Consider the following 21,937-nt stretch of genomic DNA (forward strand, 5'->3'; position numbering starts at 1 on the left):
AAAATGATGCCATTTGCAGCAACATGGATAGACCTAGAGATTGTCGAATGGAGTGAAGTAAGTCAGACAGACAAATATCGTATGATATTGCTTATATATGTAATCTAAAAAAACGCATACAAATGAACTTATTTACAAAACAGAGGTAGAGTCATATATGTAGAAAACAAACATAGTTACCAGGGGATAAGGGGTGGAGAAGGATAAATTAGGAGATTGCGATTGACGTATACACACTACTATATATAAAATAGGTAACTAATAAGAATCTGCTGTGTAACACAGGCAACTCTACTCAGTACCCTGTAATGGCCTATACTGGAAAAGAATCAAAAAAAGACCCACTCAAAGGAACAAAATAAGTTCACAGAAAGTATTTTTGAGTAAGCCCAGACATTGGACTTACTAGATGAAGACTTTAAATTGTCTATCTGTATTATGCTAAAGAAGCTAAGGGAAAACATAGACAAAGAACTAAAGGAAATTAGGATAATGATATATGAATAAAATGAACAAAATAAAATAAAGAGATAGAAATTACAAAAGTGAACAAAAATTCTGAAAAATACAATAATTGAAGTGAAGAATTCACTAGAGGGGTTTATGAGCAGATATGAACAGGCAGAAGAAAGAGTCAGCAAATTTGAACATAGGACAATTAAAATTATTGAGTCTGAGGGAAAAAAAAGATTTAAGAAGAGTGTATAGAGCCTGAGGGGCTTGTGAGAAACCATCAAGGGCACCAAAATATGTATTATGAGAGTCCCAAGAGATGAGAGTGAGAAAGAGGCAGAGAGATTATTGGAAGAAATATTGGCCAAAAACTCCCCAAAGTTGATGAAAAACATGAATCTGCAAATCCAAGAAGCTCAGTGAAATCCAAGTGGGATGAAACCAGAGGCCCACACTAAGACACATAAAATCAAACTGTGAAAAGCTGCAGACACAGAGAGAATCTTAACCATCAAGAGCGAAAAAGCTTGTCCCATATAAGGGAGCCTCACAAAAGATTATCAGCCAATTTTTCATATGAAACCTTGGAGGCCAGAAGGCAGTGGTATGATTAAATATTTAATAACTGTTGAAAGGCCAAACCTGTCAGGAGAGAATTCTGTATCTGGCAAAAGTGTCCTTCAAAAGTGAAGAGGAGATATAGAGAACAAACTAGTGGTTACCTGTGAGGAGGGGGAAGTGGGGGAGGGGCAATACAGGGTAGGGGAGTAAGAGGTACAATATCTTAGGTATAAAATAAGGTACAAGGCTATATTGTACAACATGAGAAATATAGCCAATATTTTATAATAGCTATAAATTGAGTATAACCTTTAAAAATAGTGAATTACTATATTGTATACCTGTACCTTGTACAGCAACTATACTTCAATATAAAAAATAGGAATTCATAAATTATCAGATAAAACCTAAGGGTGCACCTGAAACTCTCGCAACATTGTAAATCAACTATACTTCAATAAAAAAGAAAAAAAAAAAAGAAGGGCCAAGCAAGGAATTAAAAACAAACAAACACAAAAACTGAGGGACTTTATTACCACTAGACATGGCCCACAAGAAAGGCTGAAGGGAGTCTTTCAGGTTGAAATGAAAGGATGCTAGACAGTAACTTGAAGTTGTGTCAAGATATAAAGATCTCCAGTAAAGGTGAATAAAACTGGTATTATTTTAATTTTTGTTTGTAAGTTCTTTATTTTCTACATTATTTCAAAGACAAGTGCATAAAAATAATTATAAATCTATGTTATTAGGTACATAATGTATAAAGATGCAATTTGTAATGTTAATAACATGAAAGGTGCAAAGCAAATTGAGTATATGTGGTTAAAGTAAAGCTGGTATCAATTCAAATTAGATTGTTATAAATTTAGGGTGTTCTATATAATCCCCATGGCAACCATAAAGAAAATATCTATAGAATATACACAAAGGAAATAAAAAGGGAATCAAAACAAAAAAAATCAACTAAACAGAAAACAAAGATGGAGGAACAAAAGGCTCTAGGACATACAGAAAACAATAGCAAAATGGCAGAAGTGAGTCTTTGCTTTTCAGTAATTAAATGTAAATGAATTAAACTCCTCATAGAAGAGCTAGAGATTGGCATAATGGATAAAAATTAAAACAGGATCTATCTCTCTGCTCTCTATAAGAGACTCACTTTAGATCTAAAAATCTAAAGATCAAATAAATTTAAACTGAGAGGGTGGAAAAATGCACTCCATAAAAATAGTAATCAGAAGAAAGCTGCAGTGGCTATACTAATATGGAAGAAATATCCTTTAAGTCAAAGGCTAAAAAGAGACAAAGAAGAACATCATATATTGATGAGTCAATTCCCCAAGAAGATAAAACAGTTATAAACATATATGCACCAAACGTCAGAACTCCAAAATACATGAAGCAAACATTGCAGAATTGAAAGGAGAAATGGACAGTTCTACAATAATACCAAAACTTATGAGATGCTGGGAAACAGTGCAAGGAGGGAAATTTATATCTGTCTACACACCCATTAAAAACAAGAATTCAACTTTACACCTTAAGGAACTGAAAAAATAAAAAGAGTAAATTAAACCTAAAGCTAGCAGGAAGAATAAAATAATAAAGAGTAGAATAGAGATACATAAAGTAATAGAACTGTGTAGAAAGATCAGTGAAACCAAAATTTGGCCCATTGAAAAGATCAACTAAATAGACAAACCTTTAGTTAGATGGATGAATAAAAAAGAGAGAAGATGCAAATAACTAAAAGCAGAAATGAAAAGTGGAACATTTCTACCAATTTTATAGAAATAAAAAAACTTTATAAGAGGATACTATGAAAAATTATATGCTGGAAAAGTGGATAACCTAGATGAAATGGACAACTTCCTAGAAATTATACAACCTACCAAAACTAAATCATGACAAAGTAGAACATCTGAACAGACCTATAACTAGTGTGTTGAGTCAGTAATTAAACCTCCCAACAAATAAGCCCTGGACCAAATGGCTTCACTGGTGAATTCAACCAAACATGTAAAGAATAATTAACCCCAGTTAATGCAAACTTGAACTCTTCCACAAAAACTGAAGAAGAAAGAATTATTCCTTACACATTCTATGAGGCTGACATTACCCTGATACCAAAACCAAAGATATTACAAGAAAAGAAAACCACAGACCAGTATCTCTTACAGATACTAATTTAGAAATCCTCAACAAAACACTAGGAAAATGAAATCAGCCCCATACACCATGACCAAGTGGGATTTAACCCTGGGGTGCAAGGATGGTTCAATATGGGAAAAGGACATTAACAAAATGAAGTGGGGGGAAACACATGATCATCTCAATTGAAGCAGAAAAAGCATTTGATAAAATTCATCACCCTTTTATTACAAAAATGTACAAAGAACTAGAAATAGAAGGAAACTTCCTCAAAAGATAAAGGCTATATATGAAAAACTCACAAAATCATATTCGTTTGTGAATATGTAAAATGGTTTCCCCTAAGATCAGTAACAAGTCAAGGATTCCTGCTTATGCCATATTTTTTCTAACTGGAAAGTAAAAAGTAAAATTGTCTGTGTGCAAATAATATGATCTTATGTAGAAAACCTAAAGATTCCATACAACCCCCCCACCCCAGAACTGTTACATCTAAAAAACATATTCAGTAAAATTGCAGATTTCAAAATCAACATGTGAAAAATCAGTTGCAGAGTATGGGGGTTGGGGAAGGATCTAGATGTCAGAGTAAGAGGATGCGGAGCTCACCTCCCGCCAGGAACACACCAAAAATACATCTATATGTGGAAAATTCTCACGCAAAACTAACTAGAGACTGGCAGAAGGACTCTTGTACAACCAAGACTAAGAAAGATACACACGTAATCAGGTAGGAAGGAAAGAAATGCAATTGGGTCAGGATCTATGCCCCTGAGAGGGGACTTAGAGGAAAAAAGACATTACATGGGCAGACACCCACCTTGGGGAGTGAGCAGCTCAAGCCACAGATTGAGTGTCCCAGTCCTGGGGCCCTATGCTGGGGAGACAAGCCCTCTTGGCTGGTTGGAGGACCGTTGGGACTAACAAGAAAGTGGTGGGAAGCCTGGATTCCACTCGTGAGGAGCTCACATGCTCCTAGTTGAGTGAACACTCTGGCTCCACTCTCTCCATATTGCAGCATGGCACTGGATCTGGGGCAGCCATGACCAGGAAAAGACTCAACTGTGGGATGCAGAGGTAACCCTGTCCCAGGGCAGAGCCTGGGTGGGCAGCAGCAGCCATTGTTAGCACTTACTCAAGCAGAGCATCAGAAGCAGCCCAGATCTCTGATGGTGGCCCCTGTACCACAGCTCACCTCTCCATACACCTGAGAATCCACATGGGCCTTACTAATCCTGAAGAGCTATTCCACAAGAGGGTGGAGGTGGCAGAGGCTAGGGACAGTGATTGGCAGGGAGGGACAAAGGGGACTTGCACACAAGGCTGCATGTGAGCAGAGCACAGGCAGCATATTGAACCTCTGTCTGTGCACGGGCGCTACTTGCTTCAGCACTACTCGCCTCTGGAGCAAAGGTCCTGGTGCAAGAAAAGGTAAAATCACACACATAAATGAAACAGAGCTAGTTCAGGTATGACCCTTGGGGCTTCCACTCCAGTAACTTGGGATCTGAGCTGGCCCCTGATAGGGTGGTGATGACTGCTGAGCAGAGAGGGAGTTCCACCACACACCCAGTGCCAGCTCTAGTCCCTCCATCTCTGACCCCACCACCTACCTAGGTGATAGCTGCCAGCACACCCAGAGGAAAGACGTGCCTTGCACCCAGCTCAAATCCAACTCTCCCATCAAAGGCATTGTACACAGTCTTTATAGGGATGCTTTCACATAAGAACACCTGTTTAAGACTGCAATAGGTAACTGTTTCCGCTAAATTCATATAGGCAGAGAAAGTTAAGCAAAATGAAAAGGCAGAGGAACTACTAACTCTCCATTGAAAGAGCAAGAGAAAACCACTGAAAAAATAAAAATGAAACAGAAATGAACAATTTACCATATAAAAATTCAAAGCATTGATAATAAGTTGGCTAACTAAACTAGGGAAAAGAAGAGATGAACACAGTGAAAATTAGACCCAATTAGAAATGAAGAGTTCAATAGCTGAAATAAAAAACACTAGGAGGAATGAATAGCAGACTAAGTGATACAGAAGAAGGCATAAGTGATCTGGAATATAGAATAATGGAAGTCACCCAATTGGAACAGCAAAAAGTAACACAAATTAAATATTGAAAGCATTTAAAAGATTTCTGAGGTAATATTAAGTATACCAACATTTGCATTATGGGGATCCCAGAAAGAAAAGAGAGAGAGAAGGGGATTGAAAATGTATTTGAAGAAATGATGGCTAAAAATTATCAAACATGAAGAAGTAAATGGATATCCTCTGTACAGGAAGCACAGAGGGTCTCAAACTAGATGAAGCCAAACAGAGCCACACCAAGACATATCATACTTCAATTCACAAAAGTTAAAGATAGAAAATTCTAAATGCAGCAAGAGAAAAAGTCACATACCAGCAAATCCCCATCAAGCTACCAGCTGATTTCTCTGCAGAAACTTCATAGGCCAGAAGGGAGTGGCATGATATATTCATGCTGAAAGGGAAAACCTGCAACCTGGGATACTCTAGACAGCAAGATTATCATTTAGAACAGAAGGAGAGAGAACTTCTCAGACAGACAGACAAAAACTAAAAGAGTTTATCAACACTAAACCTACACTGAAAGAAATGTGAAGGGTCTTCCCTAAGTGGAAAAGAAGTTAGAATCTATAGGAAAGGGAAAATCCCACTAAGAAAGGCAATTGTATAGTAAGAACTGAGGATCCACCACTTAACCTAGTAAAAAGGTTAAAAAATGAAAAATTGTAAAAGCAACTATAAGTATAATAAACAGTTAAGGGATAAACATGACCATGTAAAATATGACATCAAAAACACAAAATTTCGGGGAGAGCAGTAAAAACATAAATCTTTCAGAATGGGCCTGAACTTAAATGACTACCTGTTTAAAACAAGTAGATACAGTTTTATGTCCACATCTATGAACCCCATGGCAATCTCAAATCAAAAACCTATAGTAGATACAAAAAAAAACTAAAGAGAAAGGAACCCAAGCGTACTACTAAAAAAAAAAAATCATTAAACCACAATGGAAGAAACAAAAAGAAGAAATGAATAGAGAATAACTATAAAGACAACCAGAAAATAAGTAATAAAATGGCAGTAAGTACATTCCTGTTAATAACTTCTTTAAATGTCAATGGACTAAATGTTCCAATCAAAAGACACAGCATGGGTGATTGGATAAAAAAAAAAAGTCCCTTCCATATGCTGCCTTCATGAGACTCACTTCAGAGCTAAAGGTACACACAGACTGAAAGTGAAGGGATGGAAGAAGATATTTCATGCAAATGCAAAGGGCAAGAAAGTGGGGGTAGCAATACTCATATCAGACAAGACAGACTTTAAAACAAAGTCTATAATGAAAGACAAAGATATAAATATATAATGAAAATAGGATCAGACAAGAAGAGGATGTTACAATTGTTAACATTTATGCATGCAATTCAGGAACACCTAAATATATAAAGCAAATAGTAACAGACATGAAGGGAGAAACTGACAAAATGCAATAATAGTAGGGGACTTGTACACCCCACTGATGTCAATGGACAGATCATCCAGAGAGAAAATCAGTAAGGCAACAGCAGTCTTAAATGACACAATAGACCAGTTGAACTTAATGGTACCTATAGGACATTACATCCCAAACAGCAGAATATATACTCTTTTCAAGTGCACATGGAACTTTCTCCAAGATAAGTCACATACTAAGCCTCAAAACAACTTTCAACAAATTTAAGAGGGTAGAAATTATATAAAGCATTTTTTCCAACCACAACATTATGAAACTAGAAATCAATTTTAGAAAGAAAAATGGGAAAATAACAAATGTGGAGACAAAACAACATGCTACTACAGAGCCAATGGATCAGTGAAGAAATCAAAGAGGAAGTCAGAAAATACCTCAAGACTAATGAAAATGGAAACACAACATTCCAAAATCTATAGGTGCAGCAAAAGCAGTTCTAACAGGGAAGTTTATAGCAATACAAGAAAAATTTCAAATGAACAACCTACCCTACCACCTATAGTAATTATAAAAGAAGATCAAACAAAGCTCAAAGTGAGCAGAATGAAGGAAATAATAAAGATCAGAGAGAAAATAAATAGAGATTAAAAAAACAATAGAAAAGATCAATGAAACCAAGTGTTGGAAGTGAAATTGAATTGTAATTTAAAAAAAAAAAAACCTCCCAGCAAACAAAAGTCCAGAATTTGACGGCTTTATAGGGGAATTCTACCAAACATATAAAGAACTAATACCTATCCTTCTCAAACTATACCAAAAGATTAAAGAGGAAAGAACATTCCCAGCTTCATTCTATGATGTCACCATTACCCTGATACAAAAACCAGATAAAGACACTACAAAAAATAAAATTTCAGACACAAATCTTTGATGAATATATATGCAAAATATATGCAAAAATCCTTAACAAAATATTAGCAAACCAAATCCAACAATATATAAAAAATCCAACAATATATCACAACAATATATATATCATACACCATGATAAAGTTGTATTTATTCCAGTGCAACAAGGATGGTTCAACATTAACAAATCAATGTGATACACCACATTAATAAAAGGAAGGATAAAAATCACATGATCATCTCAGGAGACACAGAAAAGGCATTTGACAAAATTCAGCATCTGTTCATAATAAAAACTCTCATCGAAGTGGGTATGGATGGAATGTATCTCCACATGTATCAACATAAAAAATGTATCAACATAAAATATGCCATCTATGAAAACTCCACAGCTAACATCATACTGAACAGTGAAAATCTGAAAGTCTTTTCTCTAAGTTCAGGAATAAGACAAGGATGCCTATTCTATTTAACATTGAAAGTCCTAACTGCAGGAATCAGACAAGACAAATAAATAAAAGGCATCCAAATTGGAAGAGAAGAAGTGAAACTGTCACTATTTGCATATGACATGATACTTTACATAGAAAAACCTAAAGTTTCCACTGAAAAAAGTATTAGAACTAATAAATGAATTCAGCAAGGTTGCTAGATAAATCTGCTGCTTTTCTATACACTATTAATAAACTATCAGAAAGAAAAAGTTAAAAAAAAAAAAGAAAACATACACCATGATGTATATATAGCAAAACAGAAATAGACTCACAGATACAGAGAACAAACCACTGGTTACCAGTGGTGAGAAGGTAGGGGGGTGGAGTAGGTTAGGGGTATGGGATTAAGAGATACAGGCTACTATGTATAGATAAGCAATGAGGATATATTGTATAGCACAAGGAATTATAGCCATTTTCTTGTAATAACTTTTAATGGAGTATAATCTGTAAAAATACTGAATCAATATGCTTTACTCCTGAAACTAATATAATATTATATATCAAAAATGCTTCAGTTAAAAAAATAAAATGGAAAAATATCATCCTTAGAGATATGGAGAAAAAAGTGATAATAGGCAACCTTTATTAAAAAAAAAAAAAATCAGGTGCATTTCTATGTACTACCAATTAACAATCCAAAAAGGAAACTAAGCAATTTCTTTCACAGTAACATCTAGAAGAATGAAATACTTAGGAAGAAATTTAATGATAGAGGCAAAAGACTTATGAACTAAAAGTATAAAAGAAAGAGTAAAACTATATGACCATGTGACTATGATTTGGCCCAAGAGCTATAAAAGGAACTTTGGCAGGGTTCTTGCCAGGATATCTCTGTAAAAGGGAGGGGGTAAGAGAGCTTTGGCTCTTCATTTTCTTCTGGCTGCTAGTGTAGAAGGTAGATATAATGGCTGGAGCTGCTGCAGCCACTTTGAATCAAGAGATGACCTTGAGGATAGAGGCCACATGCTGAAGGAATACATAAGCAAATGGAAAGACATCTTATGTTCATTGATCGGAAGAATTAATATTTTTTTAAGATGACAATACTACCCAAAGTGATTTACAGTTGCTATGCATTCCCTTTAAAAATCCTAATCACATTTTTTTCAAATGGAAAACTCCATTCTAAAATTCATATGTAATCATACGGGACCCCAAATATTCAAAGCAATCTTGAAAAAGAAGAACAAAGTTGGAGGTTTCATGTTTCTTTATTTCAAAACTTACTATAAAGCCATGGTAATCAAAATAATGTTATATTTGCATAAGAACAGAAACATAGGCCAATGGAATAAAGTAGAGAGCCTAGAAATAAACTCTTGAGTATATGATCAGATGATTTGCTTCAGGGGTGCAAGACTATTCAATGCATAAAGGAGTGTGTTTTCAACAGATAATGCTGGGAAAGCTGGGTATCCTTATGTAAAAGTAAAGTTGGATGCCTACCTTATACCATATACAAAAATGAACTTGCAGTTGATCAAAGATGTAGTACATAAGAGCTAAAAGTATAAAACTCAAATGGACAACCCAAATGTCCATTAAAACATGAATGAGGTATATACATACAATGGAATATTATTCAACCTTAAAAAAGGTTTGGAAATCTGGTACATGCTACACCATGAAAACATTATAGTAGGTGAACTAAGCCAGACACGAAAGAACAAATGTTGTGTGATTGCACTTATATGAAATACCTAGTATCAGTAAGAATGTTGCCAGGTCACCAAGTCCTGGGGGGAGGGGAGAATGGGGAGTTATTGTTTAATGGGTATAGTGGGGTTTTTTTTAGATGATGAAAATGTTCTGAATATGGATAGTGGTGATGGTTGTGAATGTAGTTAATACCACTGACCTGTACACTTATAAATAGTGAAAAAAGGTAAATTTCGTGTTATGCATATTGTACTTTAAAAAAATTCTTTGTTTTGTATTGAATTCTATTTTGTTCACTTGGATGCTGTTTGTTTTTGCTCTGTTTAATAGAGCTCAGTTTCATACTGATTTTCTGTCCTGTACCTATCATCTTCTCTGTGTTTTCAAAGCTTTGTCTTCTTCCTCTGCCCTTAGGAAGGTTTTACAAGTTGGCCCTCTCCTTCCCACTCTGACTGTGGTCCCCAGACCAGCAGCAGCAACATCATCTGGGAAATTCAGAACTACAGACCTACCCCAGATGTCCTGCTCAGAATCTGCATTTTAACAAGATCCCTCAGTGACTTGTGTCCCCTCCGAGTTTATGAAGTCATTCACATCATTAAATGACTTTCAGCTGTGTAATTCTGCTGTCTCTGTGTTCAGTACAGATTTCAGTTCAGCACTTACGCTCGGATTCTTTGCATTCTTTTCTCAGTTTTACATCATCTGTCTATGCCTTCATCTCAGGCTTTTCTTTCCTTATGTCTTCCTATCCTTGTTTTAAAGAGAATTCATGCCTTTTGACAACCAGACCAACATCTTCCCAAGTTTTCAACTTTCATTTTGTATGCTTGCATACTTTTCATAGAACATCTCTTTGTTTTTTTCATAATGTTTATCCTTAGATGAGCAGATCCATGGAGACTAAGTGATATTCTAATGAGACTTTGGATATGGCGACCTTGGCCCCCTTCTGTCTCACGCTCACATTGGAAGCCTTAGTCCCTAGGATACAAATCTGAAGATTGGGTTAATGCATTCCCTTTGTTATGCCTAATTGCCATTCTTTTAGGGTAGGTCCTCCCCTCAGACTGCTGGTTAACCCACTGAGCCATGAAGTCAGATGCAACGTGTGATACTTTGAATAGTCTTGAATGACACCTTCTACTCTGGCCTGCTTGTTTCCATGCCCTGTGGATATCTGCCTCTAGCTTTTTCTTTGAGGTGATAGGTTGTGTGCATTTGACTTTGTCGTCCAACCACTTTCAACTAGGGAGTGTGTCCTGTAAAGCTATGGTGGCGAGGGGGCCGGAGGGAGAAGGAGGCTGGGGGAGCAGGAAGGAGAGGGCGGGGGAAAGGAGAGGAGAGAGAGAGTTAGGGAGGGAGAAGAGCTGGCAGGCTGCATTAGCAGGCAGGGCCAGGTCTGTCACCCTGTCTGGCTCACGCTGTTTCTCACCCTTTCCGATGGAACTTACCGTGGTGATGAAGATGTTCTAAAATCTGTACCATCCAGTACAATAGCCACTAGCCATAGGTGACTATTGAGCACTTGGAATTTGGCTAGTGCCTTAAAGGAACTAAATTTTTAATTTTATTTCATTTTAATTAATTTAGAATTTAATTATAAATAGGCACATGTGGCTAGTGGCTACCTTTCTAGATATAAACCCCACACATACCTCCCAAGTACCATCATTAGATCCAGATGGTTGGGGAGATTCAAAATCTCAAAGTACTTTTTTGATTCTTTCAAAATATTTCCTTCCTTCCTCTTAGAGAGTTGAACCTAAGTATTTTCCTTGAGACTCCCTCAGTCATCCACCCTGACATTTCTGTTCCTGTCAGGTGCTTGAGGATCTGGCACATGCTTTCTTTTGGTTTTGGTTTTTAGCATTATTGCTGGTTTTGGCCTTTGAATTGCTTTATCACCATATTGTTTGAAAATCAGGAGGTGGCGCATCTCATTTGCCTAATGTGACTACTCATTTCACCAAGATTTATGTTCCTACAATGCTAGTGGATTTATGCTGAAATCTAGAAGTAAATGCTCCCGTTGTAGGAAAATACTATCTGCTAAGGGCTTTGCTATCTTATGGCACCCCTGAGAAGTATCAGGTTGTGATGTCCATTTATTTATAAGATAATTTATGCTTTTCTATGTGTATAGTTACTTGCGTTGATTGTTGTATCTGTTATCTATGCCCACAACATTGCTGCGTAACAAACAGCTGGAAAGCCTCAATGTCAAATGATAATGAGTGCTCATTGCTTGTGAATCTGGGTGATTAATCAGCACCTCTGCAGATTCTGGCTGGTTCACCCACAGGCCCAGGGATGGGTGGTCTCTGCCCCTTATGTCCGTACTCCTCCTAGAACGAGCAGACTTACATGAGCGTGGTTTTCTCACAGGAGTACAAGGGGACCAGAAACACAGAATGTCTCTTGGAGGCTAATCTTGGGACTGTTAGTACACACATTCTATCGGACAAAGCAAGGCACAAAGTTGGCCCATGTTCAGAAGCGGGCAGACAGCTCCTCTTTAGTGAGAAGAGCTGCAAATGACATGGCAAAGAGAGTGGATACTGGGGAAGATGAAGGAATGGGGCTGCCAACACAATCAACTTTCTACAGCAATTTTCCCAGCAACATCCTCAACGAATCTGCACAGCAGAGGCCTTTGGACATTTCTGTGCGTGTATCTTATATTTATTGTAAAATAAAACAAAAACTGGGGCAACTTCAATGTTGGTTTATGTCCTGTGCCCTCTCCACATTGAATAATAAGCACTTGCTTTAGAAGGATGCTTGGTCAGTCTGAATTATTTGATTAGGTCCTTAATCCTAGCATCTGAATTTCTATTCGTGGATAAATGATAGATGCCTCCACTGCCTGGTGCACCTGGGGTGAAGCCAGGAATGGAGATGAGTGTAAGTTACCTGAGAGCAGTTGCAGAGGGCTAAGTGATTACCTGTAAGGCAGTACCCCAGGTGTGCTGCTGTTCTGGGGCCATGGGTAACAACCATTGCCCAGGGTTCTCGGACATTTGGACATCCCCAGTACAAGCCAGAAGTCACACAGGAGGTGCTGCTAACTTGCTCCCGGTCCTGCTAGTTTGACAAGATTGTGATCAAAGGGCCAGAACTCCACCTATGGCTGCATTTTGCTGCAGTCCTCACAGCCATGGAAACTGTAAAGCTTATGGGCATTAACATCAGCCTGCTAAGGACTCATTCTGCAGCCGAAGGATTCAGAGACCACCAGGATGTCAGCACATAGAGCGTCATCCAAGCACCTTTTCTTTTTTTTCGTACATAATGGAATGTTTTATTTTTATTTATTTTTCTTAACATCTTTATTGGAATATAATCATCCAAGCATATTGACCAGTGAGCCCAGGGAGGCTCTCAGAGGGTCAGTAAACATTCAAAGTCAGATCTCCTGCTGGGAGTGCTTGCAAGGAGGGTGGGTATCCCCTCTGGCTCTTCGATTTGGGGGATTGAAACCAAGAAGGGCCAAGCCACCTCTTTTCCACATTTTGCTTGAGTTCCACGATGTCTGTTAGTCCAGGACACCTGCCATGTGCATGTGGCTGTGGTTCTAGGCACTTATGACTGCAGGGGACCAAGCCCTGCTCCAGGCTCCCCAGAGGACAAGCAAGGGGCCTGCAAGTCAACAAATGGAAGGACATTCCAAGGGTAGATGGTCCTAAGTATAATGACGATACTAAAATGGGTGATGAAAGGAGAGATAGCAGGGCTGAGATACTTTAGTTCTACAAGGCCTCTGAGAAAGCTAGTCAGGGACATTTTAACCTCTGTTCTCTCTGGTATTTACTATGAATGTAAAATATTTGTATAAGTGGGGAAGAGAGTGTGTGCATTGCCTTGTGATTCACTGTAAGTGTGGGTCCCAGGCTCAGTTCAGAGTCCCCCCTTTCCCAGCAAGGACAGAGAGAGAGCAGTGTCGTACCTCGGCTGACAAGCAGGCATACTACCACCACCTAGTAGCTGTGTTCCTGAGCAGCCAAAAGCGATATTTCCACCACAGCCTCTCCAGGCGGTCTGTGGAGAAATCTGTGTTTGTGGGATGACACAAAGAGTTTGCGTCGGCCTTTAATATTCTTTTTAATTGGTGGATTTTAAAATGGAAGTGCTGATACCAACGTAGATCTCATAAGCTTGATATAATTGAGACAAAGTTAGAACCCTTTGACCTGCTAAAAGCTGTTCTTCCCAGGAGTAGTTTCTAGATGGTGTCCAAAGATGGCAGGTGTCTCATAATAGGATTTTAAACTTGTTGGGATGTTGCTGCCCTTATAAACTTCACATTTATTCCTCGAATTTTCATACTTTTGACTCTTAAACATATCTTTAGGGATATATCACTTACAATAGCAGGACTACCTACTAAACTCTACCCTATTCCACAATGGGCAAAATATCACTGCTGTTGCAGCAAGTGTAGCCTTAAAATATTTATTTTCTCCCCTTACGTAGTATATTTCCAATTTGTCATACATATGAGACATATACATGTATATGATCTCTGTGTGTATATATATGTGTGATCATATATATCATATATATATATATATATACACACATATATATAACATATTTCTTTACTGAATTCGCTCTTCTTTGAAAACGAGAACCTCATTCCCTGAGTAGGCTTTTAAAAGTTGAATATATTTTGTTAGTTTAAGGCAGAAGAGGTGTCAAGGAGGTAGATGAGTGAGTGCAGGATTCAGGCTGCCTGGATCTGAATGCCACATGTGCCTTCCAGTAGCATTGTAAATGTTGCCGACCTCCTTACTCTTTCTGATCCTTGGTTTGCTCATCTGCAAAATGGGAAGAATAACAATACCTCTACAATGTGGTTGTTGTGAGATTAAATGCATGAGTATTCAATTGCTGAGCACGGAGCTGGGCCCAAAGCCATCTCACAACCAGCCTTACATAAAGTTCAGATGTGACTGCATGCTACGACTAAAAACAATGGATCTACTGGAGAGAATTCCTCACGCAATATTTCTTATTGACTTCACCACTATTTCTTAGAAATAGGAGTGGAATTATCAGCTTTCAGATGGAAGTGGAGCTAGAAGTTGGTTAAAGTCTTTTCTCAGGACAAATAAAATTGATTAGAAAAAAATACAAAAGGTGTGTGTGTGAGCGCATGCGTGTTGGGGATTATGCAACTAGAGCTCGAATGTCACTGGGGCTTCCCTGCCCTTGGTCCATCTCCATTAACTAGGCTTGAGTTCTCATTCTGCAGACTATGAAATACCCTCCTATGGTTTCTACAAAGTCCCAGGGGTGCAAAATTTGGTCATTTCACTCAGAAGGTCCAGTCCCCAAACCTGTCATGAGTTTAGCCAATGTGGATGATGGCCTTGTGGCTCGGGGAGGGGTTCTGGCCTGCTGTCCCCTTCTTGATCTCTTTATTCCCCCCTTTCTTTTTTTCTTGCCTTTCTGTCCCAGTGGCAAAAAGACCTCTTTCCTTCTTCCACTGTGTCATGAGTAGGCTCTTATGACTTACTTTCCACCATAAGAGGGTTTTCTGTGTATTTCTTCCATAGGAAGAAGAGTAGCACATAGATGTCTATACCTTATTCCTCAAGTCAATAGGAATAGGGCTCCATATGATAGCCAGTATGATACCAGAATGAGAAGATAGGACAACAGCTGTACTAAAGGTACTCACCAATTCTACTAGCTTCATGCTTCCTAGTTCCAATGATTCCTATGAAACACTCTACATAATATCACAATACATGTGAGTCTCCAAACAATTTGGATGTGTGTGTGTGCACTTGTGTGCATGTATTTTAATGATGATAATTGGGAATAAATAAGGAAAAACAAACAAAAAATGGTAATCTCAGTTACTGAGTCTTCAAGTGAATAGGTACTAAAACATGTAGGAAAATTTAAAAATTTGAACATTTCCAGTAGAGATCTTTTTCTCTTATTTACAAAAATTTGTAATTTTAAGCAGAACTTTCTTCTAATTTTGCCTTGTAGGCATCTTGTATGGATGTTGGGTTGACAACCTGCCATAAAACATGCCAGAATTTCAAAGTGTGAGGCTGGTTCTTCAGTTGGCTAGGAAGTCAGATGATGTAGAAAAATATACCAAAGAGCTATGTGTTGACTTTGGATAGAATGTAATCCACTCTTTGGAATGATAATTGGAAGTGTTATGACATTTGGAAAGGACACAGTTTCATCATTGGTGTGGATCTTATAGCATATGTCTGCACGGCACTTGCATGCTATTTGCAAAGAAAAAATTAGCGTTGTCCCATGATTGGCAAATGGGTTGACGTTTTCCCTCACTGTTCTTCTCAGTCATTGAAAAGTAGAACTTTCCTCAACCTGCTGCTTAACCCAATGCTAATAGAAGGACATGCTTTACTCCTATTCCTTTAGCACTGGCACTTAGGTTCAGTGAGACAAGCCCAACATAATTAGCACATGACTGGTGTTTGATGGGTGTTTTGGAGCAGAACTTGCTCATGTTGCCTGAGTGGTAGGAGGTTTGTTGTGAATGTTCATATGGAAGGCTGTCTATAGAAAGCTCAATACTGGGCTTCGAGAAGGGTGGAGTCTAGAATGTGGCTGGGATTTCAAGGTAAATCTAGGGATCTCAGGAGAAGACATTCTCACTTCTTCCTTCTTAAGATTCACCATTTAATGAGCACAGCCCGGGCTGCCATTTACACGTCTTCCACATCAGCTCTGAGATGCTGCTCCCTGAGATGTGTCGTCCGTGTCCTGCAAGGCTGTGTGCTGTGGCCCAGGCTTAGCTCTGCTGTCTCCTGAACCATCAACTCTCTGCATTGTCTTCACCTCTGTTATGCTTTCTCATGCCTGACTCTCCAGTTTGAAAATGGCATCACAAGCCTCTAATTCATGAACTTGCAAGTTTAGCTCCATTCTCATCTTTAATTCATTCTCATGGAAGAGAATCCCTTTAGCTCCATTCTGCCTTTTAACTCAGGCCACATCTTATATTCTTGTTCCATTAATGGTTGGCTGTGCTTGATTCAGGGACCCAGCCCAGTCTGGTTAGCCTGGACTGTGGTGCAGAAGGGGTGGGATTTCGAGAAAGAGAATAAAACATGGTAGCCTAATCGTTGCATTTTCAACAGAGGCTTTGGGTAGGTTGGTTTCCCTAAAATGAGGCTTTCGGCAGAGTAGGAAATGAACTTGACGTTTCTGGAAGTGTTTTATCTCCATGTACAGTGGGTTTAACCATTGCATGGCAGAGGCTTAACTGTCCTTAGGCCACGATATAAATTCTTTCCATGGCTGCAGCTGACCTCAAGGGAAGCTAACCCAAGTTTTCATTCATAATCAATAACATAGAAGCCAAATATTCTCTTTGAAAAGGTAGATGATCCTATGGTGAAAAGCCCTGGAGCATTAGCCCAAGAGGCAACTATAATAAAACAGAATCAAATAGAAGCTTGGCTCACATTTCCAGAGTGCAGCCTGTGGATTGGGAGCTACTTGAACACTTCACACTGAAAGTCAAAGAATTAAATTGTAATCTAATCAATGTTGTTACCATAGGTAAGTTTTCTCTGTGCTACAAAAGTTAGAGCGTCACTAGACAATGAGGCAGAATAAAAATTGAAGACAAGAGCTTCCTAAGAAGCCCCTTTCTCTTCCCTTGATCATCCAAAGTCAACAAGTTTGCATGAATAATTTTGTAATTATATATGTACTGCTTTTTTGGATAAAGCTGGCCTACAGTATAATGAAAACTTGTCCATTTAGTATATATCATGAAATATGTTTAATCAGGTGTGCTTTGGGGAAGGGGTCCTACCTGAGGGTTACTCAGTGTTTATCTAGAAGCAGTTTTTCTGCTGTATTTCTCATCCCATCTTTAATATCTGCCCTCACTCTGTGTGTTTCAGAATCACCACGACCGCAGCATGCATGATGGACCTGAGAAGATACCCTTTGGATGAGCAGAACTGCACTCTGGAGATTGAAAGCTGTGTGTATCTGTATTTCTTTTTCATCCACTTTGTGTTTTAGGCCTTTTTATCATTATTTGGCATGGCATATATAATTTTCTTGACATAGTTTTTAACTATCCTAAAGATTAGAGGTTTAATCCTCCACTCTGCAAATATCACTTTCATGACAGAGAGAGGGCAAGAGAAAGAAAGAGACAGAGAGAGACAGAGACAGAGGCTCAGTATAAAAGAATCCTCCACTCTGATCTAAGAGAGTCTGTTTGCTATGCTGAAATAAAAGAAGACAGATGCTCTTCATCTCGACCCCTTCAGTGAGAAGAGAGCAGACGCCGAGAGGCGGTCCCTCTCAATGTGCTTCATCAGGCACAAGTGGCTGTACTCCTGGGACCCTCTGCAGTTGGAGTAAACCTCATTTCCCATTAGGAGCTCAGCTTTACAAGCCAGCTATTTCTACATCTTGGCAATTTTCTTCAGTTTGAAGAGTATTCAGATGCCTTATTGATAATTCAGTGTTGAGTGGTACTTCTCTGCGAGGGACGAGAGCTGCAGCCATGTAGTCTAAGAAGAAAATGTCCTGCTCCCTGACCTGCAACCCTGGCATATCCGGATATGGCTGCTGCCGTTGTGTCTTCTCCTGACCCACCATAGACTGGTTTATCATTAGCCTCAGTTGGATTTCAGCTTGTCGGTATTTGTATTGAATTTTGGGGGGATGGCAAATGACTTACTTTGCAGCACATTCGATGTATGCATAGTGAGAAGTGAATGCCTTGGTGAATGAACACACTGGGAAGCTGCACTGGTGGCAGGCCAGTGTTTAGACCCCTCACTGTGCCCCTCACTTTCACACGGCATCATGGCCTTGCTTTCTGAGAGCTGTGCTTTCAGAAGGTGAGGGACGTGAGATCATGTGGCATGATGCATAGTATATTTAGTATGAAGGCTCAGGGGAAAGATGATGGTTTCCCAATAGTTGAAGGGCTACTTTAGGAAGTTAAGTAGATTCTGTGTGGCCAGAGGACACAACTCCAATGAGTTGATGAGAGTTTCAGCAAGGCAAATTTGGGATCTAAGTGAGGAAGCAGCTCCTATTCCAACTGTGAGCTGTAGTGAGTGGCGTTGAAGAGTGTAGATTCTGTTTCCTTGATGTTTAACCAAGGTGGAGGATGGGCAGGAAGGTCCGTTGTCAAAGAGATTTCCTCAGAGTGTGTGAGGTCCCTCCCCCTCAGAGAATTCACGATTAAAGCAGTTGAACAGAAGAGGGATTCTCCCAGTTTTCTGGTGACCTGACTACACACGTGTGCAAAAGTTTTTATTAAAGTCAAGATGCAAATGTATGGAAGAGTTAGCCACTTGAAGATCTGGATGTCCCGCTGTGGGGCATGTAAGCACTGGGCACAGCATGCTGATCTGAGCTACAGCCAGAAGGCCAGAGGGACTGGACTGGGTGGGCAAGGGAGTGGGCGTGGATGTACTTAACAACGCACACAGGAACCAGTCCTGTGGGTTCTTGGGGTCCTATTAAGGACTTTGGACTTGTTTTGCTAATTGCATTGGGAAACATTTGAGTGCTTTAAGCAGAAAAGTGACTTGGTAAGATGTGTGTTTTATTAGCGATCGCTGTGGCCGCCAGGTGAGAATGGAGTGTAAGGCAGTCGGAGGGAAGGGCAGAGACAAAAGGTGTGCCCACCGTGATCCTGGAGGTAGGACAGCAGACAGGACCAGGGAGCCAGCAGGGGCTGTGGGGGGCAGTCATCCCCACAGCTTTGGTCTATTTGTTTGTCTAATGTCAGATATTTAGTATCTGCCTCTTGTTGTGTTATATGTTCAAATCAAAAAGTCTGTTATATTCATAGGCTACTTTTCTACAGGTGTGAGTTTTAATTTTCCTTACCGCTAAAGTTGACCTAATTCTTTAGAAGACTCCTGGGTGCTACAAATAACATCAGACACTATTGTCCTATTTAGTCATTCTCGGGAAGCATTGATTAATTACCGAGCGAGCATGAGACCATCCAAGAGTTGGCTTTGGAGCTATAATCTGGCAAATGACCACTCCTCTTTCTGCTGAGACCACTGCTCAAATCTCTAAGGGCCAAGAGGGTCCCTACAAAAGGCGTTTCTAAGGATGGCCAAGCTCATGGCCAGGAACATCTCATGACACCATCCAAAAATGCCTGACTTTATCAAACATTGATTGGTCAAATTCACCCTCAGTGTTTTAACTTTTTAATAGTTTTTGAGAGAGCTGCCTTTCTAGAATTCTTCATACTCAAGTTCTTACTTTTTCTTCCAACTATCTTATTCAGTGCTATGAATATGTTTTTAATTCATTTATGTGCAAAGTCGAGGCCAGCCCTACAATTAGGCTTTGCAGACAGAACTTTGGTCAGAGCACTCTACCTCCACAGTTTCTCAGCCTGGTTCAAATCGGACAGCAGAGGTAACATGAGAATACTCGAAAGTTAGTTCTTTGATGATGCTTCTTTTCATAGACAAGCACATCAAACAAATTTACTTCAAACATGGGCAAGCTGTTACTTCCATTTATTAGTGACAGTTTCTTTAGACAAAATAATGCTTCATTTCTGCCATGTCCTTGCTTCTCTCTCCTGGCAGATGGCTACACCACAGATGACATTGAATTTTACTGGCGCGGTGGTGATAAGGCTGTTACTGGAGTGGAGAGAATTGAGCTCCCACAGTTCTCCATCGTGGAGCATCGTCTGGTCTCCAGGAATGTTGTCTTTGCCACAGGTGAGTCCTGCATCCCCTCATACTCCCTGGAAAGATACTGGCTGCCTGGCCATGATGCTATCATTGTGAAATACCCTGCTGCTGATTCACAGTGCTGAGTCAACCAAAAAAGGACTATCATCAATATTTCATCATTTTCTCTACCCTTTTCTCTGTATCTAGAGGGGATGGATAAGCTTTGATGGGTAGGAAGAAGCACCTGACCAGGAGATGCTCTCTGTACTGGTTATTGAAAAGTTAAAAGACTGAGGGTGAATTTAACCAACCCTTGTTTGATAACATAAGCAGCTTTCATTCTGGGCAGACAAGAGGCCACTGATGGCCTTGGAGGCAGGAAGGAAGGAGAGGGAGGAAGACCTGAGGAGGCAAGTGCTGTGCTGTCAAAAGTAAGAGACCTTCTCCCCACTTCTGGGCTGGCAGTCAGCCCTGGTCCAGGAACCTGGGCACCTGCAGTTAGTGACGCCTCTTCAGACATGGTCATCTGCTCCTAATATCATCTGGGAGGCTGCCCTGGCCTGGGTTTCATTGTCATCTTTGTTTCAACTGTCCAAAGACAGAGTAGTTATCTTCTACTCTCCTGTCTGAACTTGCTGAGGTTTTATTAAGTTCCAACCATGTCTCTCACAATGGGAAGTGCTTTCTCGGTGTTCTTACTGAATGCTGTGCTGTAGCTGAGAGAATAAACAAAAGCGCTCTGTAAAGTGTAGGGTATTCTAAAGACCACAAACTCTGGGTGGAGAATTCTCAAGAAGGCAGAGCTGGGATCTCCCATCTTGGCTTTCTCCTGACAATGTAGCTTAAACCACACCAAGTGGGTGGTGGTTAGCCCTGGTTCTGTGCCAGCATTCATGAAGCCTGCGGCCTGCACTCTCTGCCTGTAGCCTCTAGCTTGAATGCCTGTGACCCATGGCAACCTTGAATCTCTTCACCTGGCCACCTTCTACTCATTCTTCAGCTTAATCGAAATGCTCTTCCTCTGTGAAGGTTTGGCCCCTGCTCTGCCCACACACTGCCTCCCCAGGTTGGCTTAGGTGACAGCTCTGCATTCCTTCAGTGCTGCACTGACCACCAGTGCCTGCGACTTCAAGGAGACCCCTCCCATAAGAGAGGCCTGTCCTGGGCACGGCTGACCCCACTCCCCGTCCCCTCCTCGTGGGATGCCTGCCATGCTGCGGACATGCAGCCAGTCCGCACTGGGCCAGTTTCTCTCCTCTCTACCTCAGCCTCAAGAACGAAGGGACGTGCAAGTAGAGACAGAAGCCTGAATGTTTAAGGTCCATCTTCATGGCGGTGCCACCTTCTCCTGTGTTGCAAGACGTCCTGCAAATGTGCTTGCAGTCTCTGTAGAGTACGCACGGAGGTGCTCACCTTGGGTGGGTGGTGAGGCCAAAAGGCATATGGGCTTATCATTAAGGAATAGTTTCCACAACCAAGAAAATTGCCCTGTGATGTGTTGCAGAAAATGATTTATTGCTTTTAAAA

At 39.9% G+C, this 21,937-nt stretch overlaps 1 protein-coding gene across 1 annotated transcript in view; it reads left to right on the forward strand.

Moving 5' to 3' along the window:
* The window catches only part of GABRB3 (gamma-aminobutyric acid type A receptor subunit beta3), a 233,986-nt gene that overhangs the window by 176,388 nt on the left and 35,661 nt on the right, over positions 1 to 21,937 (forward strand). Inside the window, exons 5-6 of the mRNA XM_004271642.4 lie at positions 17,633 to 17,715; positions 20,318 to 20,455. Coding sequence (XP_004271690.1) covers positions 17,633 to 17,715; positions 20,318 to 20,455 — 221 coding nt within the window. The remainder of the gene's footprint in view (positions 1 to 17,632; positions 17,716 to 20,317; positions 20,456 to 21,937) is intronic.

The sequence above is a fragment of the Orcinus orca genome, chromosome 2 (genome assembly GCF_937001465.1).
Source record: "Orcinus orca chromosome 2, mOrcOrc1.1, whole genome shotgun sequence".
NCBI classification, from domain to species: Eukaryota; Metazoa; Chordata; class Mammalia; order Artiodactyla; family Delphinidae; genus Orcinus; species Orcinus orca.